Source organism: Pristiophorus japonicus, chromosome 10, assembly GCF_044704955.1.
Source record: "Pristiophorus japonicus isolate sPriJap1 chromosome 10, sPriJap1.hap1, whole genome shotgun sequence".
In the NCBI taxonomy this organism is placed as follows: Eukaryota; Metazoa; Chordata; class Chondrichthyes; family Pristiophoridae; genus Pristiophorus; species Pristiophorus japonicus.
In genome coordinates, this window is record NC_091986.1 from 102,193,489 (window position 1) to 102,219,412 (window position 25,924).

A 25,924-nucleotide genomic window follows, 5' to 3' on the forward strand; every position below is an offset into this window, starting at 1 on the left:
CTGCATGCAGTTTTGGTCACCTTACTTAAGGAAGGATATAGTAGCTTTGAAGGGGGTACAGAGGCGATTCACTAGGCTGATTCCGGAGATGAGAGGGTTACCTTATGATGATAGATTGAGTAGACTGGGTCTTTACTCATTGGAGTTCAGAAGGATGAGGGGTGATCTTATAGAAACATTTAAAATAATGAAAAGGAAAGACAAGATAGAGGCAGAGAGGTTGTTTCCACTGGTTGGGGAGACTAGAACTAGGGGGCACAGACTCAAAATACGGGGGAGCCAATTTAAAACCGAGTTGAGAGGGAATTTCTTCTCCCAGAGGGTTATGAATCTGTGGAATTCTCTGCCCAAGGAAGCAGTTGAGGCTAGCTCATTGAATGTATTCAAATCACATATAGATAGATTTTTAACCAATAAGGGAATTAAGGGTTATGGGGAGCGGGCGGGTAAGTGGAGCTGAGTCCACGGCCAGATCAGCCATGATCTTATTGAATGGCAGAGCAGGCTCGAGGGGCTAGATGGCCTACTCCTGTTCCTAGTTCTTATGTTCTTATGTTCTAAGTTATGGCAGACGATTGGGAGAACCGCCACAGAAATTCATTCATTCATAGGCAATCCCTCGAAATCGAGGAAGACTTGTTTCCACTCTAAAAGTGAGTTCTCAGGTGACTGTACAGTCCAAAACGGGAATTACAGTCTCTGTCATAGGTGGGACAGACAGTCATTGAAGGAAAAAGTGGGTGAGGAGTCTGGTTTGCTGTACGCTCCTTCTGCTGCCTGTGCTTGTTTTCTGCATGCTCACGGTGACGAGAATCAAGGTGCTCAGTGCCCTCCCGGATGTTCTTCCTCCATTTAGGGTGGGGCCTTGGGACTCCCAGGCGTCGGACGGGATGATGCACTTTATCAAGGAGGCTTTGAGGGTGTCCTTGAAACGTTTCCACTGCCCACCTGGGGATTACTTGCTGTGTAGGAGTTCCGAGTAGAGCCCCACAGAAATTAGCTCGATAAATGCTAGCACTAACTTTGTGCAATTCTGGGGACTCAAGGCTTCAAGCTTTGATTCTTCCCAACCTCAGCATTCAACAACAACAACTTGCATTTATACAGCACCTTTAACATAGTAAAACATCCCAAGGCACTTCACAATACTGATACAAGAAAAAAAAATTAAATTGACACGGCGCCAGATAAGAAGAAATTATGGTCGATGATCAAAAGCCTGGTCAAAGAGGTAGGTTTTAAGGAGAGTCTTGAAGGAGATAGAGAAAGATGGAGAGGTTTAGGGAGGGAGTTCCAGAGCTTACGGCCTAGGCAGATGAAGGCACGGCCACCGACGGTTGAGCAATAATAAGAACATAAGAACATAAGAAATAGGAGCAGGTGTAGGCCATTTGGCGCCTCGAGCCTAATCCACCATTCAATAAGATCATGGCTGATTTGATCTTGGCCTCAACTCCACTTTCCTGCCCTCTCCCCATAACCCTCGACTCCCTTATCGTTCAAAAATCTGTCTATCTCCACCTTAAGTATATTCAATGACCTAGCCTAAACAACTCTCCGCAGCAGAGAATTCCAAAGATTCACGAGAGAAGAAATTGCTCCTCATTTCCGTTTTAAATGGGCGAACTCTTATTCTGAAACTATGCCCTCTAGTTCTAGATTCCACCACGAGGGGAAACATACTCTCTGTATCTACCCTGTCAAGCCCCCTCAGAATCTCATAAGTTACAATAAGATCACCTCTCATTCTTCTAAACTCTAATGCATATCGGCCCAATCTGCTCAACCTTTCTTCATAAGACAACCCCTTCATGTCAGGAATCAGCCTCGTGAACCTTCTCTGAACTGCCTCCAATGCAGGTATATCCCTCTTTAAATAAGGAGACCAAAGCTGTACGCAGTACTCCAGTTGTAGCAGGACTTCACAACTTTTATATTCCATCCCCCTTGAAATAAAGGCCAACATTCCATTTGCCTCCCTAATTACATGCTGTACCTGCATGCTAACTTTTTGTGTTTCATGTACAAGGACCCACATATCCCTCTGTATCGCAGCATTTTGTAATCTCACCCCATTTAAATAATAATTTGCTTTTTTATTTTTCCTACCAAGTGGATAACCTCACATTTTCCCACATTATACTCCATCGGCCAAATTTTTGCCCACTCACTTAGCCTATCTATATCCCTTTGCAGATTCTTTGCGTCCTCCTCACAATTTTCTTTCCCACCTATTTTTGTATCATCAGCAAATTTGGCTGCAATACATTTGGTCCCTTCATCCAAGTCATTAATATAGATTGTAAATAGTTGAGGCCCCAGCACAGATCCCTGTGGCACCCCACAAGTTACAGTTTGCCAACCTGAAAATGACACATTTATCCCGACTCTCTGTTTTCTATTAGTTAGCTAATCCTCTATCCATGCTAATATATTGCCCTTTGGTCATTGTTCATAGGTTTATATGTAACCTTCAGGGCTGCTGACCAAGGGCCGTGCGGTTTTTTGTCAGCCGGTGTGGACACGATAGGCCGAAATGACCTCCTTCTCTGCTGTAAATTTCTATGTTTCTATGTTTCTATTACCCCCAACCCCGTGAGCTCTTATCTTTTGCAGTAACCTTTTATGTGGCACCTTATCGAATGCTTTCTGGACATCCAAATACACAACATCTACTGGGTCCCCTTTATCCACCCTGCTCATTACATCCTCAAAGAACTCTAGCAAATTTGCCAAACAGGATTTCCCTTTCATAAAACCACGCTGACTCTGCTTGAATGCGTTATGATTTTCTAAATGCCCTGTTACTGCTTCCTTAATAATGGACTCCAGCATTTTCCCAATGACAGATGTTAGGCTAACTGGTCTATAGTTTCCTGCTTTCTGTCTCCCTTCTTTCTTAAATAGGGGTGTTACATTTGCAGTTTTCCAATCTGCTGGGAGCTCTCCAGAATCCAGAGAATTTTGTTAGATTACAACCAATGCATCCACTATCTCTGTAGCCACTTCTTTTAAGATCTTAGGATGCAGGTCATCAGGTCCAGGGGACTTGTCCACCTTTAGTCCCATTAGTTTGCCTAGTACTTTTTCTCTAGTGATAGTGATTTTTTTAAGTTTCCCCCTCCCAATTGCCCCTTGATTATCAATTATTGGGATGCTTTTAGTGTATTTTACCGTGAAGACCGATACAAAATATTTGTTCAAAATCTCTGCCATTTCCTTGTTTGCCATTATTAATTCCCTAGTCTCATCCTCTAAGGAACCAACGTTTTCTTCAGCTACTCTCTTCCTTTTTATATACCTGTAGAAGCTCTTACTGTATGTTTTTATATTTCTTGCTAGTTTATTCTCATAAATTATCTTCTCTCTCTGTCATTTTTTTTAGTTGTCCTTTGCTGGTTTCTAAAAATTTCCCAATCCTCTTGCCTTCCACGATTCTTCACAACATTGTATGCCTTTGTTCTCAATTTGATTCCACCCTTTACTTCCTTAATTAGCCATGGATGGTCCATCTTTCTCTTAGACTCTTTCTTTCTCACTGGAATATATCTTTGCTGAGAGTTATGAAGTATCTCCTTAAATGTTTGCCACTGCTTATCTACCGTCTTACCCTTTAATTTATTTTCCCAGTCCACTTTAGCCAACTCTGCCTTCACACCTTTGTAATTGCCTTTATTTAGGATAATAGTTTGAGACTTAGCTTTCTCACCCTCAAACTGAATTTGAAATTCTACCACTCTATGATCACTCTTCCCAAGAGGATCCTTTACTATGATATCATTAATTAATCCAGATTCATTACACATTACCAGATCTAAAATAGTCTGCTCCCTGGTTGGTTCCACAACATATTGTTCTAAGAAACCAACAACAACAACTTTTATTTATGTAGCGCCTTTAATGTAGTAAAACATCCCAAATACACTCTATGAAGTCTTCTTCAAGGTTACCTTGGTCAATTTGATTTGTCCAATCAATATGAAAATTAAAATCAGCCATAATTATTGCTGTACCTTTCTTATAAGCCTCCATTATTTCTTGAATTATACTCTGTCCTACAGTGTTGCTACTGTTAGGGGGCCTATAGACTACTCCCACCAGTGACTTCTTTCCCTTATTATTTCTTATTTCCACTCAAACTGATTCTACATCTTGATCTTCTGAGCCAATATAATTTCTCACTACTGCACTGATGTCACCCTTTATTAACAAAGTTACCCGAGCTAATCAGGGATGCTCAAGAGGGCAGCATTTGATGAGTGCAGATTTCTTGGGGGATTGTGAGGCTGAAGGAGATTACAGAGATAGAGAAGGGCGAGGCCATGAAGGGATTTGTAAACAAGGATGAGAATTTTTAAATCGAGGTGTTGCTTAACCAGGAGCCAATGTAGGTCAGCGAGCACAGGGGTAATGGGTGATCGGGACTTGGTGTGACCTGAGGTGCTAATTGGGAGGCGCAGTGCAAAGCCATTATCACCCCCACAATGATGGAGGCAATTCCAGGGAAGGCGTTTGCACTGCCCGCCCCCCGGCGAAAAGGGGTTTGCGCCTCCCGGAGGTGCTAACGGGCCTTTGTGAAAGGGTCAATTTCGCCCCGAGGCTGTAAATGTTTGTTAAAATAGGGCATTAATATTTTGTAAAAATGGGGCACTAAACAGCTATGATAGCAATCGGTGGAATAAATTTAAAGTGTTTTTTGTCATATTGAACTGAAGTACCTTGATTTGAAGAATCCTCACCAACAAGTTTGGGAGTGACATTCGCTTCCTAGCCCCCTGGTATTTTCGGCTGTCAGCCTCTCTTTCACTTTGGGTCTGACAGCCCCTCTGTACCCAAGCCCATCATAGTTCAGCCCCAATGCCAGATTGATCCACTGTACTTCAATTCTGAGCCCTACCTCCCCGTTTTGGCCAGTGTGCACATCCCCCACACCCCATTGAGCAGCATTTGGGGTTTGGACCCCAACCTCCAGCCTACTGAACAGTTTTTGACGTGTCCCCTCACCCTCTCCACTCTCTTCTTTTCAATCCTCCCCTCTCCCTCTTCACCCTCTCCTCCATCCCTGTCTCCTCTCCTTCCGCCCCCTCATCATCCTCCTCTCCCAATCTTCATCATCCCTCCCTCTCCCCTACCCACTCTCTTTCTCTTTTCTCCTTCTGCTATTGCTGCTCCAATAAGCCTATTTTCTAAATATTATCCTCTCCCCTGCCTTGGTCCAATTACCTCCTTTCCCATCCTCTAACCCTATGGATGTGAATAGTGCACTTGATCTTGACTCCATTTGAGCAATCCCCACAAAAGATCAATTAATATTACATATTACTAGTTCTGTGCTTATATGCAAGTGTAAGTACAGGGAATAATAAACACCACCTTACTTCAGTCTTCCACTAATTTTCTTCTTTTTAAAATTGGTTTTATGTTTTACAAAGTAGGATACAAGTACAAAATAATTCCAGCATTGTATTCTCCAGTGTATCACATGTAATTATTTTTCTCAAAACACGTTGTATTCTCACAGTTTATGCTATTTAAACAACCTCAGTTAAATTACCACCTTGTTACTGATTCTTAATTATTTGACAGCTTATCTATTTCCAAAATATATTTACTGTTAATCATTGAATAATACTCCAATTAGTACAAGCATGCCTTACTCTGTGGTAAAACATGCCTCAAAATAGATTATTGGCTTCAGTTATCAGGGTGTTATCAATTCCTCTGTGTTCTAATTGTATGACAACTCACCTATTTGATTGGCATCCATCTGAGGAGAGACCAGTTCTGAGGGTACATTTTCTGTGTGAGAAAAATACACTTTGATAAGTTTTCTTTCAAACATTTGTGTTCCTATGACATTAACAAACAAAAAAAGTGTGTTTTTTCCAAAACAAACTTTTCCTCATAAGGCTGCCGTATTCTGTTTTTATCATGCTCTTTTCACAGTGCTTTGGAAATATATTGGAGGGTTTTTGCCAACATAGGCAGAGCTATAACCTTTGAGTACTGTGAGCCCTTTTCAAAATGTGAACTGTTTAATTTATAGCATCCGTGTGTTATCTTATGAAGAATATTTTAAAGTAGAATGGAGCAAGTGAGGTGTTGTCAGAGGCGAATTAAGAATCTTAGACCACTGCCCCCCCCCCGACCCCCCGCCTCCCCTCCTTGGAAAAGGCTGGGCTGTTGCTTGCCATGGCTGGGCTTCATAGGTATTGACGGGTAGCTTCTTGTTCCAATGGGATTGTTAAATGGGCTGCCTATTGGTCATGGCTCTCTGTCCCTGGTGGGGGCCCTAGATTTGGCTCGGGGCCTCAGGGAACAGACCCTATAGGCCGGTGCGTTAATTTGGCCCTGGGTGTTGTAACATGGTGGAGCACTAGCAGACTGTCCCACAGAGTGGAAGGATGTGGGCTCACACATAAGCTTCCCATGTGCTGAGTTACTCATCTCATCTTCTGCTGCCCTATGCAGAAGCCAGCCTGGGAGGAAGAGGAAATCTAAGTGAGCATCTGCTTGAGCTTCAGAGTCATGTTAGCAAAGTACTAAGATCGAGTTGTTGGGTTGCTTGCCTGTCTAGCCTGTTGGGTAGCACATGACAGCCCAAAGAAAGATAAATAGAAAAACGTACCTTGGCCGAGAAAGGGACTCTCATCTAGGGACAAACAAAACAAACAAAAAAGTTAAAAACATATAGAATATCTTATTTAATTAATAGTATTCTTGGAATAATAATATATGTTATACGTCTACATTACAACATTGACTACACTTCAAAAGTACTCCATTGGCTGTAAAGTGCTTTAGGATGTCCTGAGGTTGTGAAAGGTGCTATATAAATGCAAGTCTTCATTTTCTATTTTTCTTTCTTCCTTCTTACTTTTGGAGAGTGCACAAATTCTATTGTAATCCCTAAAAGGGAGAAGTAGCAGACAATTGTCACAAGAGAAGATGAGATGCTAGCATTGCAGCTCTGATGTCCTCCTTGCAGATACGTTAAGCGTAGCTGAGGGAGAACAATTATGGATTGTCAGCACACCAAAAGCTGACACATTCCGTCTTGTGTTATGAAAGCACTCTCAATAAGGCAATATTAATGTAAAAAGCTAAGGAACCATTTGCAGTCTGTTCACCTGTTCTACAATTGGTGGGGGTAAATGAGACTGAAAAAATATATATAATGGGCTAACAGGACTGGTGATAGTCTTTTGGATTCTCATGCAACATATCTAAGTTCAATTTCCTGCCTTGGCTGAGATTTAATTTGATTGGTTTGGTGCATGAATATTGTTAGCTTTCAACGAATTACATAAAGCCATCAAGGAACTAGGCAAATGAGATCCAGCTCTCCTGGAAGAGCAGCTCTACAATTGGTCAATCATAGAATGACAATAGTCATGGATAATCATCCCAGATACTTGGTTGAAGGAAAAAGCAGAAGTAACCAAGAGATAAAAAGTGCGGAAGGAACATACAGAACAGTAAGTAGCTGTGAGAGAATTGTAATTTGTGAGTTTCTAAGCTGCACAGCTACATATATGCATATGTTGAATTCAACAGTGGAAGACTAAGGGTTTAATTGAGAGGGTAAAAATAGAGTATGAGAGGAAGCTTGCAGGGAACATAAAAACTGACTGCAAAAACTTCTATAAATATGTGAAGAGAAAAAGATTAGTGAAGACAAACGTAGGTCCCTTGCAGTCGGATTCAGGTGAATTTATAATGGGGAACAAAGAAATGGCAGACCAATTGAACAAATACTTCGGTTCTGTCTTCACGAAGGAAGACACAAATAACCTTTCAAATATACTAGGGGACAGTAGGTCGAGTGAGAAGGAGGAACTGAAGGATATCCTTATTAGGCGGGAAATTGTGTTAGGGAAATTGATGGGATTGAAGGCCGATAAATCCTCGGGGCCTGATAGGCTGCATCACAGAGTACTTAAGGAAGTGGCCCTAGAAATAGTAGATGCATTGGTGATCATTTTCCAACAGTCTATCGACTCTGGATCAGTTCCTATGGACTGGAGGGTAGCTAATGTAACACCACTTTTTAAAAAAGGAGGGAGAGAGAAAACGGGTAATTAAAGACCGGTTAGCCTGACATCAGTAGTGGGGAAAATGTTGGAATCAATCATTAAGGATGAAATTAGAAAGCAGTGACAGGATCGGACCAAGTCAGCATGGATGTATGAAAGGGAAATCATGCTTGACGAATCTTCTGGAATTTTTTGAGGATGTAACTAGCAGAGTGGTCAAGGGAGAACCAGTGGATGCGGTGTATTTGGACTTTCAAAAGGCTTTTGACAAGGTCCCGCACAAGGTATTCGTGTGCAAAATCAAAGCGCATGGTATTGGGGGTAATGTACTGATTTGGATAGAGAACTGGTTGGCAGACAGAGTCGGGATAAACGGGTCCTTTTCAGAATGGCTGGCAGTAACTAGTGGAGTGCCACAGGGCTCAGTGCTGGGACCTCAGCTCTTTACAATATACATTAACGATTTAGATGAAGGAATTTAGTGTAATATCTCCAAGTTTGCAGATGACACTAAACTGGGTGGCGGTGTGAGCTGTGAGGAGAACGCTAAGAGGTTGCAGGGTGACTTGGACAGGTTAGGTGAGTGGGCAAATGCATGACAGATGCAGTATAATGTGGATAAATGTGAGGTTATCCATTTTGGTGGCAAAAACACGAAGGCAGAATATTATCTGGATGGTGGCAGATTAGGAAAAGGGGAGGTGCAATGAGACCTGGGTGTCATGGTTCATCAGTCACTGAAAGTGGGCATGCAGGTACAGCAGGCGGTGAGGAAGGCAAATGGTATGTTGGCCTTCATAGCTAGGCGATTTGAGTATAGGATCAGGGAGGTCTTACTGCAGTTGTACAGGGCCTTAGTGAGGTCTCACCTGGAATATTGTGTTCAGTTTTGGTCTCCTAATCTGAGGAAGGACGTTCTTGCTATTGAGGGAGTGCAGCAAAAGTTCACCAAACTGATTCCAGGGACGGCTGGGCTGTCATATGAGGAGAGACTGGATCAGCTGGGCCTTTATTTACTGGAGTTTAGAAGGATGAGAGGGGATCTCATAAAAACGTATAAGATTTTGACGGGACTGGACAGGTTAGATGCGGGAAGAATGTTCCCGATGTTGGGGAAGTCCAGAACCAGGGAACATAATCTTAGGATAAGAGGTAGGCCATTTAGAACTGAGATGAGGAGAAACTTCTTCACTCGGAGAGTTGTTAACCTATGGAATTCCCTGCCGCAGAGAGTTATTGATGCCAGTTCATTGGATATATTCAAGAGGGAGTTAGATATGGCCCTTACAGCTAAGGGGATCAAGGGGTATGGAGAGAAAGCAGGAAAGGGGTACTGAGGGAATGATTAGCCATGATCTTATTGAATGGCGATGCAGGTTCGAAGGGCCGAATGGCCTACTCCTGCACCTATTTTCTATGTTTCTATGTTTCTATAAAACCTTTAAACCAAAAAAGAAATGCGGTTATTAACTTTTGCCTCATAAGACAGTTTATTTTTCCACCTTCATAAATACAAAATAAAAATGCTTGATATATCAGCAGCACTCCTGGCCAATAGTGGTGTGAGTTTGGATGAACTGGCTGATGAGAAAGGATGAGCTCGGTGATGATGAAGTGAGTTTGGGTGACGTTGGTGACTTCAGTGAGTCGACTAGGTGATGATGACATGAGTGAATGAATTGGGTGATGATAACATGAGTTTAGGTGAGTTCATTGATGGGAGCATGAATTTGGATGAGCTAGGTAGTAGTGATGAAATTGGTTGAGGTAGAGAACATGAATTTGAATGAAGTGAGGGATACAAATGTGAATGTTGGGAGCAGTGCAATGAAGATGTGAGCTTAGCAAACCTGAATTATGTGAGAACCTAGGCTAATTGGGTAATGCAAGTTATTTTCTCAAAAGGAATAGTTGGATATTCAACCATTCTCTATTTTATATTCTGCTTTTACAATATGCAAAGAGTTAATCTATTTAAAATAAATAATCAAATATCTTAAAATGGTTTGATACTAGTACAGAAAATATTTATTTCCATTGTAACATTTACTGCTATTGAGAAAAGCTTTGCATCGTATTAAATTCTTCGCTACTTTTGGCCCCAAATACTTCTTACTTCATGAGTGAGCAATGAACCTAGTGTGAATACTGAAGTCCATGACTCCACACAAACACAAATAAACAGAATATGTTGCCATTGGCAGCTGGAAGGAAAGAGATACCAGTCACAGCTGCTGCAGTGCCACACAGTAAGCTGAAAATGAGCTATCTGCACAGTAAATCACCTGAATAAGTTAATATCTCCAAGTTTGCAGATGACACTAAGCTTGGTGGTGTTGTGAGCTGTGAGGAGGACGCTAAAAGGCTGCAGGGTGACTTGGACAGGTTAGTTGAGTGGGCAAACGAATGCAGATGCACTATAATATGGATAAATGTGGGGTTATCCACTTTGGTGGCAAAAACACGATGGCAGAATATTATCTGAATGGTGACAGATTAGGAAAAGGGGAGGTGCAACGAGACCTGGGTGTCATGGTACATCAGTCATTGAAAGTTGGCATGCAGGTACAGCAGGCGGTGAAGAAGACAAATGGTATGTTGGCCTTCATAGCTAGGAGATTTGAATATAGGAACAGGGAAGTCTTACTGCAGTTGTACAGGGCCTTAGTGCGGCCTCACCTGGAATATTGTGTTCCGTTTTGGTCTCCTAATCTGAGGAAGGACGTTCTTGCTATTGAGGGAGTGCAGCGAAGGTTCACCAGACTGATTCCCGGGACGGCAGGACTGACATATGAGGAGAGACTGGATCAACTGGGCCTGTATTCACTGGAGTTTAGAAGGATGAGAGGGGATCTCATAGAAACATATAAAATTCTGACGGGACTGGACAGGTTAGATGCAGGAAGAATGTTCCCGATGTTGGGGAAGTCCAGAACCAGGGGACATAGTCTAAGGATAAGGGGTAAGCCATTTAGGACTGAGATGAGAAGAAACTTCTTCACTCAGAGTTGTTAACCTATGGAATTCCCTACCGCAGAGAGTTGTTGATGCAATTCATTGGATATATTCAAGAGTGAGTTAGATATGGCGCTTACGGCTAAAGGGATCAAGGAGTGCGGAGAGAAAGCAGGAAAGGGGTACTGAGGTGAATGATCAGCCATGCTCTTATTGAATGGTGGTGCAGGCTCGAAGGGCTGAATGGCCTATTCCTGCACCTATTTTCTATGTTTCTATGTTTCTAATCTTTATTCCTCTACAATCCACTCCTTTCTTTTACTGAAAGTGCTAACATGTATTGGGTATAGTTCCACAGGCACCACCTGCTCACCAGTATCTTGCCTACCCTTAATCTGTTAAAATTTAAGATCATTAGATAAACACTTGAAGAAAAATATTAAATAGTATGGGAAATAGCAAGAAAAGTGACCAAGAGTAGATAGCTCTGGGAGGGAAGCGTGTATCAGCATGGTGAGTTGTATGGTCTTCTTCCATTTCATATATGAGCCTAGACAGTGAGGGGATGATTTTCATCTGATGTGTAAACCAGGTGAATGGTGGGTGAGGTGGATGACGGCAGCAGGAGAACTGATCAAATTTGGTGATTGGGCTTCAGTTAAATATGAGTGGCGAGCTACCAGTGCTAATTGAGCTGCTTATAGGTTGCCCATCGTTTGGAAGGGCAGAAAATGTAGTGGGCTTGCTGCATCTTAAAGCCAGACTGCACCTCTTAAAGGGAAGTTGTGGCATTCATTAGTTGTGTGAAAAGTCGACGGTCAGGCGACCCTGATTTCTGATACTGTGGTGAAGATGTTATGAAAGGAATCATGACCAAGAAAGAAGTTCTGTTTCCTTCAGATGGCAGACGGATGCTACGACAAATAAGTCAGCAGACATGGAGAGAGGTGGCTGAGCAGGTCAGTGTCAGCAGGATCGTTCCCAGGACCTGGCTGGGATGCTGTAAAATGCCTAATGACCATACCAGACCTGCCAAGGTAAGACAGTTGGAGAGGTGGGAGCATGTTCTGAAGATCCATCATTATTTGCTCATACCTTCCCACACACCAGCACAGAGATTGGCAGCTGAATTATATAGATAAATCTTTGATGCAGTGTGTTCCAATACTAACTGGTGGTCCTGCAATGTCAGGTGACATGTATATCACTGTTGGTCTTTGGGCATACATAGGGCTAGACTTCCACTTCACATCGCCCATATATCGCCCACACAGCGTCCAAAACAGCCTTTCATCGCCCATTTTGACAAAAAAGTGGAAATTCAGGATGGAGCATCGCCGAAAAATTATCCACCTGACTTTCGGCTCACATCACTGAGCTGATCGCCCACACATCGCCCAGCCCAGCTTTCGGCACATCACCGGGCTGATAGCTCGCCGAGAACATCGCTGGAGAATAGTTGCTTTTTCCTGGCCTTCTTCACTGAACTCGGCATTACAGATGCCATTTTGAACGAGGAAGGGAAAAGGCTGCTAAAACAAGGGACTTTTAACATCCTTTTACTGATAGATCCACTCACATTTATACTTATATTTATATTTAAATGTACAACTGTTGCATTAATGTTTTAATTTTACTTACCATTGTTGTGCATTGTCTTTTAATAACGTAAGATTCAACAAAACATCACCGCCCCCCCCCACCCACCCACCCAGCCACACCATCCTCCCGCCCACCCACCCACCCAGCCCACACCATCCTCCCGCCCCCCCCCTACCCACCCACCCAGCCCACACCGCCCTCCCGTCCCCCCCCCCCCCACCACTGCACCGGCCAACAGCAACAGTAACAAGAAGAACAACAATAAAAACATGAACAACATTAACACCCCCCTCCCTACCTGCGGCCATGTTTCCCTCCAGACACCCACCCCCTGTGTCCTAGCCCCACCCGCCCGATCGGCTGTTGAGGGGGTGTTGGAGGGGAAGACAAAGCGCGGCCAGGGGCATCGTCTTCCAAGTCAGAAGGAAGTACTTCCTCCTGACTCGCTTGTGTGCTGGGGGTTGTGCTTCGATCGATCATGGCACCTTGGGGTGCAGAGCCGAGCTCAGCCAACAACACATACCGCAAGGCATTGGTGGTGGCGGTCTGTGCACACATTTCCTCCAACGCCTGCTGCATTGCCTCCGCTTGGGTAGCAGACACCCGGGAAAATTCCCGCGCGAACCGCTGGAGATGCTCGTAATTTATCGCGGCCTTCTCCTCGCACAGGGAAATCAAGCCCTCTATTCGATCGTCCACTGCAGGTGAGTACTGAGCTCGCTGACCTGAGCCCCGTGGGGTCGGCGTGCGCACTATAACGTGCCTTGGCGTTGCCGGCTGCACGCCTCTTGGTCCCGGTGTCTCTTCAGTCACAATAGCAATTTCCACGGTGGCCGCAGGTTCATCCCCCTCTGTGGCTTCCTCCATTTCTTCCTCCTCCTCCTCCTCTGGCTCGGTCACATCCTCCTCCTCCTCCTCCTGTGCGGCTCCACTTGCGCCTCTGGTTGACCTTCAAAGCACAACTGAGCCTACTGAGCTTATTAGAACAGAAGGGTACACATTACCGACAAGACTTAACATATTAATGTATCGTGTGGATTTAACTGCCCCAGAAAACCTGCTGCGGCTGCATCAATCGCAGATGGACACAGGGATTTATGGGGAGTGCACAGAGAAGGGGACAGTTGGCTAAATGACCTTCCCCTGTTCTTATTGCTTATGTTCTTACGTTGTCTACCTGAAAGTCGCACAAAGGCTGCATTCATGACATGACATGACATGACATTACATCATCCATACTTTGCATTTTAATTAAATTATGTTACATTACTTTAAAACTGTTTCACACATTACTCACTTGACGCATGGGAGGGCCCCACAACACCAGGGGCCCAAGTTTCCACATGCGCCTAGAACGGCGCAGTCCCGACCTGGACGCCCGTTTTTCGCGCTACAAAGTGCGCCTAAAGAAATCCTCGGTATTCTCCACCTACTTGCAGGTCCTCTGGCCCTCGGCGCAGCCAGCACGAGCTGTGGGGGGGCGGAGCCAGGTCCCTGCGCTGAAAACAGTGCCGGGACCTCTGCACATGCGCGCTACAGTGGGCACGCAAGTGCAGTAGCTCCAGGCGCCGAACTGTGTGGGAGGGGCCCGAAGCACGCAGCCCCTAGCCCTGGCTGAATGCCCTCACTGGGGCTGCGTGAATAAGGCTCCTCCCACGGCCAGCTCCTGCTCCCCCCCACCCCCGACCAGACCCGACACTCGCTCCCCGCCCCCCCCCCTGCCTCCGGACCAGACCCGACACCTACTCCCCGCCCCCCCCGCCTCCGGACCAGACCCGACACTCGCTCCCCGCCCCCCCCCCTGCCTCCGGACCAGACCAGACCCGACACCCGCTCCCCCCCCCCACCCCCCCTGCCTCCGGACCAGACCAGACCCGACACCCGCTCCCCACCACCTCCGGACCAGACCCGACACCCGCGCCGCTCCCACCCACCGACTGACCTGACCCGAGCTCCTGTTCCGGCTCCCCGCCTGGACCCGACCCGACTCCCACTGGACCCGACCCGACTCCCGCTCACGGACTGGATCCGACCTGACCTTCCCCCCTCCCTCTCCCTCCCTCCCCCCCTCTCTCTCCCTCCCTCACTCCCCCCCTCTCTCTCTCTCTCCCCCCCTCTCTCTCCCTCTCTCTCCCTCTCTCCCTCTCCCTCTCTCTCCCCCCTCCCCCCGACCCGAACCGAACCGAACCTCCCCGACCCGACCCAACCCAACGCCACCTAACTGTAAATCTGGTGCTGGGGACAGGCTCTGCCCGAAGTCTCGGGCCGGCCCGTTCAGCCTTCGGTCCCGAAAGGCCTGCCTGAAGCACTTTCACACAGGTAAGAAGATGGCTTATTTAATCTTTTCTTTGCTTATAAATGTTTATTCAGGTTTGATTTATTTGTATAATATTTGTATAAGTATAAATAAGGATTTATTATAGAATTTAATGACTTTCCTTCCCCCCCCACCTCGTTCTGGACGCCTAATTTGTAACCTGCGCCTGATTTTTTAATGTGTAGAACAGGTTTTTTCAGTTCTACAAAAATCTTCACTTGCTCCATTCTACTTTAGTTTGGAGTACGTTTTCACTGTGGAAACGTTCAAATCAGGCGTCAGTGGCCGGACACGCCCCCTTTTGAAGAAAAAATTCTGTTCCAAAGTAGAACTGTTCTACCTGACTAGAACTGCAGAAAAAAAAATGTGGAGAATTGCGATTTCTAAGATAGTCCGTTCTCCACCAGTTGCTCCTAAAAATCAGGCGCAAATCATGTGGAAACTTGGGCCCCATGGGTGGTGGCCGAGTGACTGGTGGTCCCCACTAGTGCTGCTGCACCTTCCTCCAGCTCACTTAAAGTCTGCATGTAAGCAGGGCCCCCTCCGGTGCACTCCGCTGCGCCCTGTTGTTAGATATCTTCTTTTGTAAATGTGAAAATCGCATGGCATAAGCTAATTTCATCTAAAGACAACAGCTTCAAATGTTACATGCTAATGAGATCCACAATTGATGCATGGTTATAACAAAGAACAGCGTGTTTTGGATCTACTTTTATATATATATGCCTATGTATGTATGTAAGAATTTACAAAATTTAATTCAATCCAGGAGATTTACTATTACAGTTTGAATTACAATCTTCATCAATACAATATAAAATCTGTACTTACTCTAGCTGATGCCACAAGGCTGTTCCAGCACTTCCTGCACTGGTGGGGCTCCCTCGCCTCCTGGGACGCCGAGGAGACGACGTCCGCAATCTCGGGCCACAGTTTCCTGTATGCCTCGGGTGGAGGTTTGCCCTTAGCACCCCTGGTAAGTTCTGCCCACCTGGAGTGGACCTCCTCGACGAGGGCCTTGTTGACCTCATCCTAAAACGGCTTTGCCCTTTTCCGACCCCCATCCACACTCTCGGATGATGATGACACCTCTACAATTTATCCAAATCTTCAACTCTTCAAAGGCAAAAAACACTTTATCCAAATCTCCAACGGCAATAAACTCCACAAAACTCCACAAATCTCCTGCCTCCAACTCCAACAACTCTCTCCTTTATCTCTCCTCTCTCTCTCCCACCACAATCAACCTTACTGCGCATGTGTGGATGACCCTTGACTTCCCGAAATGCGTGAAATGCTGTCAAGCGGAAAAAAAAATTGCATGCGCAGAAGCTCGTTGCTAGGGAAGCTTTTGCCTTCCACATTGTTGGCTGTTCATTGGGTGAGCATCGCATCGTTGGCCTTTTGCATCGTCCAGTTAACATCGCTGGCCTATCGGCAAGTGGAAACTCACCATCCAAAAAATGGGCGATGAGCCAGCGATCGGTAAGGCTGGGATATCGAACATCGCTGGAACATTGCCCATTTTTTGAGCGATAGACAGCAAAGTGGAAAGTCTAGCCCATAGTTTACTGGAGGGTGGAAGGATTGGGACAGCCAATTGTAGTGCTCCTACTGCTACTTAGACTGTAATGAATTAATTGAACACAGATTATGGGTTGAATCTGGAAACGTTCAGGCCTGTATGGCTCAATCTGCATTAGGTGCTGCACTTACCAATTGAGCAGCTCCAAATATGGTAACTTTATGGCAGTACAGGGATTAGGAAAAGTGACTCTAGTTGTAAGATTATCATCTTGTGTTATAAATTGTATATTTGAAATGTGAAAATATAGAAAGAAAGACTTGCATTTATATAGCACCTTTCATGACCTCAGGACGTCTCAAAGCTCTTTACAGCCAATGAAGTACTTTTTGAAGTGTAGACACTACTGTAATGTAGAAAACGCTGCAGCCAATTTATGCACCGCAAGCTCCCACAAACAGCAATGTGATAATGACCTGACTATCTGTTTTTTAGTGATGTTGATTGAGGATAAATATTGTCCAGGACACCAGGGATAATTCCCCTGCTCTTCTTCGAAATAATGCCATGGGAACTTTTACATCCACCTGAGAGAGTAGACGGGCCTCAGTTTAACGTCTCATCAAAAAGACGTCACCTCCAACAGAGCAACACTTGCTCAACACTGCACTGGAGTGTCAGCCTAGAGTTTTGTGCTCAAGTCTCTGGAGTGGGACTTTATGGCAAGACTATCAACTGAGCCATGGCCGACACTCTTATATATTAAATACATTAAAATAATAGGGTTTACTAATTTATCCATGAATGTATAAAAAGGCATAATTAAAGAATTATTTCTCGTAACTGTGATCCTGTTTAAAAAAAGTCCCAGTTATTTGCAGTGTTAATGATACATATTTTAAACCATCATACTATTAATATTTGAATATACAGGATATCCTTATTTTAACACATGCTACAATAACTCTGCAGTAAAATAACAGTCAGTTTACAGATTATGCAATTAAAAAAACATTCTTGAATAATGAATTAAACATTTATTTACCTTCACTTCTCAGCATGTCGGCAACGTGATGGATTCCAATGTGCGTTAACCAGTTGGCCAAAGCTGCAGAGGCCCAGTTTTCGCAGGCGTCCATGCCTTTTATTGAATTGTTAAAACCAGCCTGCAACACAATCGTAATCCCAAACTAACATTAATCCAATATGATTGAATGATTTTGTTGCATTCATTTATCGTACTTTTATTTTCCCTTCATCTATAAGAATTGTCTTAGATTCTTTCTTATTTGTTTATGATGGCACTTTGTTGAATTTATTCAATTTGTATGACTTCATTCATTGAGGACATTTTGCTAACTCCAGAAGATAACCAGCGTAAAATGTAATACCGTGGGCGGGATTTTAACTTGGTTGCAGGTAGGATGCGGGGTGGGTGCGGAAGAACAAGTTTCCCTCAGGCCCTGTTGAATTAAATGGCAGGGCCTAATTAACACTTTTCTGTTTCCCACCTGCAGGCAGCCAGATTGAGAGGCTGTCGAGCAGATAGGCCTGTGGCACCAGGCTACAGCCAGGAAGCAGAGAGGGAGGGATCGGAGGCTGGAGTGGGGTGGGATGTCGGGAGCTGGGGATGGAGGGGCTAGGAAGGCCGGAAGGCAGGGATTGGAAGGCTGGAGATTTGGAGATTGGAGGGGACCAGAGATCGGGGCTGGGAGGTGGTCGGGGGGGGGCGGGCTGCGGGCAGGGTTGGTTGGAAGGCTAGGATCGGAAGGGGTCAGAGATCAATGGAGGCTGGAGATCATGGGATGGGGTGGGAGCAAAAGGCCTGGATCGGAGGGGCCAGAAGGCTGGAGATTGGAAGGCCGGTGAGGAAATCAGGGATCGGAGGCTGGAGGGGGGATGGGGGCCAGGGATTGGAGGTCATAGGGGGGGATCGAGGGATGGGGATCAGAGGTCGGGGGGGGTGGGTGTCAGGATCAGAAATCGAAGGCCTCATGGGGCGGGGGCAGAAGCATCATGGAGGGGGGAGTGGCTGAGATTGGAGATTTCTGGGGGGGTTGGAGGGGAGATCGGCGGCCTCGTGGGGGAGGTCGGGGGAAATCGGAAGGGTTGACGGAGGTGTTCGCTCGCGCGGCAAGTCAAAAGGGTCGACGGAGGTGTTCGCTCGCACAGGGTTGGCGAGGCAGGTACACTAGATCCATCAGGTAAGTGGAATGGCACACCTTCTGGATCCAGCAGTCTTTGCGTTCCTTTAGCTGCTGGGATCCTTGCGGCTCGCGTAACCTGGCCACCCAGAGTTACATTTAAAATGGTGCTTCCAAATGAGGCACGTAGCCTCATTATGATATTTAAAGTGCTAACCCACCACCTGTGAGCAGGTTGGCTTCCTATCCCGCATCCGTTAAAACCAGAAGTGGGCGGGTTGGAGTCCGGATTCAGATTTCTAACATTTTAACCTCTCACCGACCCAAACCCACCATAATTTTCAACATAGTTGACACAACTCATAAGTTTGTAGTAATAAGAAAAGGATGCTTTTGTAGAAATGGCACTTTGTTTGTCAGTATGGAAATCATCAGGTCAGGTCATCTTTACTGCCAGATTGCTCTAGTGAAGTAACCACTCCATTCCATCAGAAACAGCAGGTGCTACAACTTCAGACTGGCGAAAGAGCCACTCCAGAGCTGCCCAAATCTGGAAAACGTTTCCAGCAGCTTGAGATGCAAGTTTGAGTTAGCTACAGATCAGCTCTCTACAATAACATAACTACATATTTCCAATACAATTCGCCCGCCCAAGTACCGCCCAAAGGACCGCCGATGGCCGCCAAGGTACCTGACGGTACTTTGAGCAGGGTTTTCATCGGAGAGGTCCCTCGAAGGTTGGCGGTTGGCAAATGAGCGACTTATGCCGCCAATCTGGGTGGCAGCTAGCAGGAGCACTCATTCTCAGCGGCAAAGGCACGTGCTGCCCAAGTGCCACCGAGGATGGAGTCAGGCCCACGGGGATCGAAGAGCTGGAAAAAAAAGTATTAAAAAATACATCTGAAGACCTTCAGGGGACCCCATCCAGGTAAGTCGCCGTGAAAAAAAAAGTTTCACTAACCTTTGTTTCAGGATCTTCCTATCTACTGTCGGGGATAGACCAGCCTTTAGCCAGCGGTCCATCCCCGTTCTGGCGCCGACTCCCGCACCAATCTCGCAGCTCGGCAGGCGGGAGGTCACTTATGCCACTCGACCGTCCGCTGACATCAGCGGGCGGTTCCCGACAGCTCTCCCCTCCCGCCCGCCTCAAAACTGGCACTGGGCGGATCTTCACGAGGAATGTCGGCGGCAGTGGGCGGCAGTCGGCGGCAGTGGAGGATAAGGTGATCAAGTTCAGGCCCATAACTTAATATTATTATAATCAATATAATGTTCAGAAAAAAAGACTTCATACAGTAGTATTCCAGTTGATGATCTATGAGACAAATTTTTACTTAACGCTTTACTCTAGAAAAATAAATTAAATTGCAAAAACAGTAAGAGCAGGGGACTTCAACTACCCAAATATTAACCGGGATAGAATCGGTGTAAAAGGTATAGAAAAAAAAAGAAAGACTTGCATTTATATAGCAGCTTTCATGACCTCAGGACGTCCCAAAGCCCTTTACAGCCAATGAAATGTAGTCACTGTTATAATGTAGGAAACGCAGCAAACAATTTGCGCACAGCAAGCTCTCACAAACAGCAATGTGATAATGACCAGATAATTTGTTTAGTGATGTTGGTTGAGGGATATATATTTGCCAGCACACCTGGGATAACTCACCTGTTCTTCTTCAAAATAGTGTCATGGGATCATTTATGTTCACCTGAGAGAGCAGATAGGACCCTGTTTTTTTAACATCTCATCTGAAAGACAGCACTCCTGACAGTGCAGCAATCCCTCAGTACTGCACTGTCAGCCTAGATTTTGATGTTCAAGTCTCTGGAGTGGGACTTGGAACCTACAACCTTCTGACTCAGATGTGAGAGTGCTACCAACTGAGCCACAACTGACACTGAGGAAGATGAGTGGAATCACAAACCAGGGTTTTAAATTTAAGTAAGGCAAACTTCGAAGGGATGAATTGACAACAGTAAATTGTGCTGAACTATTAATGGGTAAACCTACAGACAAACATTGAGAAGTATTTAATATGATACAAAACCAGTGCATAGCCCTAAAAAGGCAAAGGCTCCACTTGTGTAGTTAAGCAACCATGGTCAACAAACTAGGTAGAGACAGTATAAAGGCTTACACAACTTTAGGGAAAAGTGGTAATCCAGTGGACTGGCAGAGCTAATAAAAGCAACAAAAGGATACAAAGAAAGTATTAAGAGATGCAAGATGGGAATATGAAAAAAATGCAAGGCATATCAAAGCTAACAGTAACAGTTTTTATAAATAAATTAAGAGGAAGAGTGGATGGAATTAAACTTTGGTAAGGGCACAAAACAGGCTAGTTATACATCCCACCCGATGTTCCTTTCCACTGAAGTCAATAAAAGGGAAAATCGTGCGGTGTGTATAAAGAACAGCCAATCTGCTAGCGCACATTTTGCGCCCCGCCGAATATGAATTTACCCCTAGAGATTGGTAGAGGGAAATGTGAGCCCAGTAAAAACAGATGCAGATATGACTATAATGAATAATAAGGAAATGGAAGACATGTTAAATAAATACTTTGTATCTGTTCTCACAGTGGAGAAAGAGGACAAAATACCAGTGGTACAATAAAATCTAAAAATAAAACAAGGAATGGAATTTAGTGGATTTTATATGAGTAAAAATGGGCCTTAAGATAGACAAATCTTCACGACTTGGTGGTTTTACCTGAGGGTATTAAAGGAAAAAGGTGAAGAAATTGCAGATGCCTTAGTCATAAATTTCCAAAGATTTAGGAATTGTGCCTATGGATTGGAAAATTGTAAATGTCACTCCATTATGTAAGAAAAGAGGGAGAGAGAAACCAGATAATTACAGACCTGTCAGTTTAACATCAGTTGTGGTAAAATGATTAGAATCTACCATCAAGGACAGAGTGACTGCGCACTTGGGCAAGAATGAGCTGATCAAAGAGAGTCAGCATGGATTTGTGAAAAGTAGATAATTTCTAATTGTTGAAAATTTTGAGGATATCAGTAACATGGTGGATAGAGTAATGTTGGACTTCCAGAAGTCATTTGATAAGGCTTTGCACAAGAGACTATGAGCAGAAATAAAAGTGGATGGATTTTTAGAAAAACTTGTGACATAGGTTGGTAATTGTTTGGGAGGTAGAAGGCAGAGAGTAGAGATAAAGGGAACATTCACTGATTGGTGAGATGTGACAAGTGGTGTTCCCCAGGGATCTGTGCTAGGGCCTCCGCTTTTCACCAAATGTATTAATGATTTAGACGAAGGATTAGAAAGTTGTATAACCAAGTGTATGCAAATGGAGCAGGATGTTGCAAAGGGACATAGACAGATTAAATGAGTGGATAAAACTATGGCAGTTCAAGTGTAATATAGGTGGTCATCAACTTTGGACCAAAGAAAGACAAATCAGAGTATTTTCTAAATGGTGAGATACTGGGAACTATAGAAGAGCAAGGAGATTTGGGTTTCCATGTGCACACATCACTAAAATCTAATGCACAAGTCCAAAAAGTAACCAAGGCCAATGAAATATTGCTCTTTATCTCAAGATTCTGGAAATCAAAAGTGAGAAAGTGATGCTTTAGTTGTACACAACCTTGGTCAGACCCCATCTGTAGTATTGCATATAGTTTTAAGCACCATACCTAATGAAGGATATAGTGACCTTGGAGAGGGTACAGCACAGATTCACCAAAATGATACAAGAAGAATAAAACCGGACAGATCACCCTGCATCGACCTCGGTACCGGCTTCGAACACGGCAAAGGCACATCCAGCCCAGTCGACCCTACAAAATCCTCCTCACTAACATCTGGGAACTTGTGCCAAAATTGGGAGAGCTGTGCCACAGACTAGTCAAGCATCAGCCTGACATAGTTATTCTCACAGAATCATACTTTTCAGCCAATGCCCCAGACCATCACCATCCCTGGGTATGTCCTGTCCCACCGAAAGGACAGACCCACCAGAGGTTGCGGCACAGTGGTATACAGTTGGGAGGGAGTGACCCTGCAAGTTCTTAACATTGACTCTGGAGTCCATGAAGTCTCATGGCATTAGGTCAAGCATGGGCAAGGAAACCTCTTGCTGATTACCACCGACCGCCCTCCCTCAGCTGATGAATCAGTTCTCCTCCATGTTGAATGTAACTTGGAAGAAGCACTGAGGGCAGCAAGGGCTCAGAATGTACTCTGGGTGGGGGACTTCAATGTCCATCACCAAGAATGGTTCAGTAGCACCACTACAGGCCAAGCCCTGAAGCTGCCAGTGGCAGGTAGTGAAAGGATCAACACGAAGGGAAACCTACTTGATCTCATCCTCACCAATCGCAGATACATTTGCTCATGACTGTATTGATAGCAGTGACTGCTGCACAGTTCTCGTGGAGACTGTAATGTATTTGCTTCTTGGGTTCTTTGCTTAAGAATTCATAGCAACATATTGTTATTAAAAATTAGTTGGTTTATTAACAAAGGTTTAACAATCACACTACACATTACCAGTTCATCCACTAGGCTCACAACTGCATACCCCATCATGGGTGACCTAGATCCAACTGACTGGGGTTTTATTGAGTTTTGTGAACATCATGTGACTGATTAAGCCACTCACAATGCAAAAGCTCTACAACTATCTTAGTTGTGAACGTTAAACAAGTGCCCCCTGATTAAAGGGGGGTCACACTCCAAAAACTTTTCAAGTGCCCCCATGTTTTTTTTTAAGGGCACAACAACACAAATTATACGTGCCCCCTGGCTAAAAGGGGGGTGGCACTAAAACCGACAAACATAGATAAATTCAACTTTAAACATTAAGGATCAAATTAAAATTTGGTTGCCGGGGGTGATGATGCACTCCAGTCCCCGGATCCGGCGCCCACCTCTCGCGAAAGGCCGCGAGCGTACCGGTGGACACCACGTGCTCCATCTCTTGGTGTAACCGCGGAAGAGAGACAGGCAGTTAGGCTGAACAACCCCCTCGACTGCCTACTGCCTGGATCAAGTGATGGCCCCCTTGGCCATGCCCAGGAGCAGTCCTACAAGGAGGCTTTCTGGCCTGCCCGCTCCCCTCTGCACAGGGGTGCCCAAGGATCAGGAGTGTGGGACTGAAGTGCAACCAGAATTTGAGGAGCAGCCCCTTCAAATATTGGAATAGGGGCTGCAACCCCGTACATTCAATAAAAACATGGAAAACGGACTCTTCTAGACCGCAGAAATTGCAGGCGGCCTGGAAGCCCATGAACCAACTTAAAAACTTGTTGCACGGGACTGCTCCATGCAACAGCCTCCAGGCCAAGTCCCCAATAAATAGTGGGAGGACTCCCGTGTAGGGTACACTCCATTACGGACCCCTGCCTCCTCCAGACGGCAAGATGGTGCACCATGGCGTGTGCAAAAGCTCTACAAACCAGTGAGCATAGTCACAAGTGCATAAATTACAGAGATGAAGTCCCATTTTCACACTGAGGACACCCTCCATCGTGTTGTGTGGCACTACCACTGTGCTAAATTGGATAGATTAAGAACAGATTTACCAGTTCAAATCTGGGCATCCATGAGGTGTTGTGGGCCATCAGCAGCAGCAGAATTGTATTCCACCACAATCTGTAAACTCATGGCCTGGCATATCCCTCACTCTTCCATTACCATTAATCCAGGGGACCAAGCCTGGTTCAATGAGGAGTGTAAAGGAGCATGCCAGGAGCAGCACAAGACATATCTAAAAATGAGGTGCCAATATGGGGATACTGCAATACAGGGCTACATGCATGCTAAACAGTGGAAGCAGCATGCTCCAGACAGAGCTAAGCGATCCCACAACCAGATCAAAGCTCTGCAAACCTGTCACATCCAGTCGTGAATAGTGATGGACAATAAAACAATTAATGGGAGGAGGAGGCTCCATGAACATTTCCATCTTCAGTGATGGCAGAGCCCAGACCACAAATGCAAAAGACAAGGCTGAAGCTTTTGCCCCAATCAGAAATGCCGAGTGGATGATCCATCTCGGCCTCCTCCAGAGGTCCTGACCATCACAGAAGCCAGTCTTCAGCAATTCAATTCACTTCACTTGATGTCAAGAAATGGCTGTATGCACTGGAGACAGCAAAGGCTACGGGCCCCGACAACATCCCAGCTGTCATGCCGAAGACTTGTGCTCCAGAACTAGCCATGCCTCTAGCCAAGCTGTTCCAGTACAGCTACAACACTGGCATCTATCCGACAATGTGGAAAACTGACCAGGTTCATAAAAAGCAGGACAAATCCAATCTGGCCAATTACTGTCCCATCAGGCTACTCTCAATCATCAGTAAAGTGATGGAAGGTGTCATCGACAGCGCTATCAAGCGGCACTTACTCACCAACAACCTGCTCGCCGATGCTCAATTTGGGTTATGCCAGGATCATACCAGACATAGACAAAAGAGTTGAATTCCAGAGGTGAGGTGAGAGTGACTACCCTTGATATCAAGGCAACATTTGACCGAGTGTACCATCAAGGAGCCCTAGTAAATCTGAAGTCAATGGGAATCAGGGAGAAAACTCTCCACTGGCTGGAGTCATATCTAGCACAAAGGAAGATGGCTGTGGTTGTTGGAGGCCAATCATCTCAGTCCCAGGACATTGCTGCAGGAGTTCCGCAGGGTAGTGTCCTAGGCCCAACCACCTTCAGCTGCTTCATCAATGACCTACCCTTCATCATAAGGTCAGAAACGGGATGTTCGCTGATGATTGCACAGTGTTCAATTTAATTCTCAACTCCTCAGATAATGAAGCAGTCCATGCCCGCATACAGCAAGACCTGGACAACATTCAGGCTTTTGCTGATAAATGGCAAGTAACATTCGCATCACACAATTGCCAGTCAATGACTGTCTCCAACAAGAGAGAGTCTGACCACGTCCCCTTGATTACCATTACTGAATCCCCCACCATCAATAAACTGGGGGTCATCATTGACCAGAAACTTGACTGGACAAGCCACATAAATACTGTGGCAACAAGAGCAGGTCAGAGGTTGGATATTCTGCAGTGAGTGTCTCCTCTCCTGACTCAAGAGATTGGTGTGCAAAATTAAAGCATATAGTATTGGGGGTAATGTACTGACATGGATAGTGAACTGGTTGGCAGACAGGAAGCAGAGAGTTGGGATAAACGGGTCCTTTTCAGAATGGCAGGCAGTGACTAGTGGGGTGCCACAGGGCTCAGTGCTGAGACATAGACATAGACATAGAGACATAGAAAATAGGTGCAGGAGTAGGCCATTCGGCCCTTCGAGCCTGCACCGCCATTCAATGAGTTCATGGCTGAACATGCAACTTCAGT

The 25,924-nt window shown here is 45.2% G+C and overlaps 1 protein-coding gene across 2 annotated transcripts in view; it reads right to left on the minus strand.

Annotated features, from left to right (window-relative positions):
• The window catches only part of amotl1 (angiomotin like 1), a 266,649-nt gene that overhangs the window by 193,722 nt on the left and 47,003 nt on the right, over positions 1–25,924 (minus strand). For both annotated transcript variants that reach the window (XM_070891965.1, XM_070891964.1), the window contains exons 2-4: positions 17,481–17,601; positions 6,629–6,652; positions 5,749–5,799 (exon numbers count right to left, since the gene is read on the minus strand). In XM_070891965.1, the coding sequence (XP_070748066.1) occupies positions 5,749–5,799; positions 6,629–6,652; positions 17,481–17,574 (169 nt within the window). In that variant the 5' untranslated portion in view covers positions 17,575–17,601. The remainder of the gene's footprint in view (positions 1–5,748; positions 5,800–6,628; positions 6,653–17,480; positions 17,602–25,924) is intronic.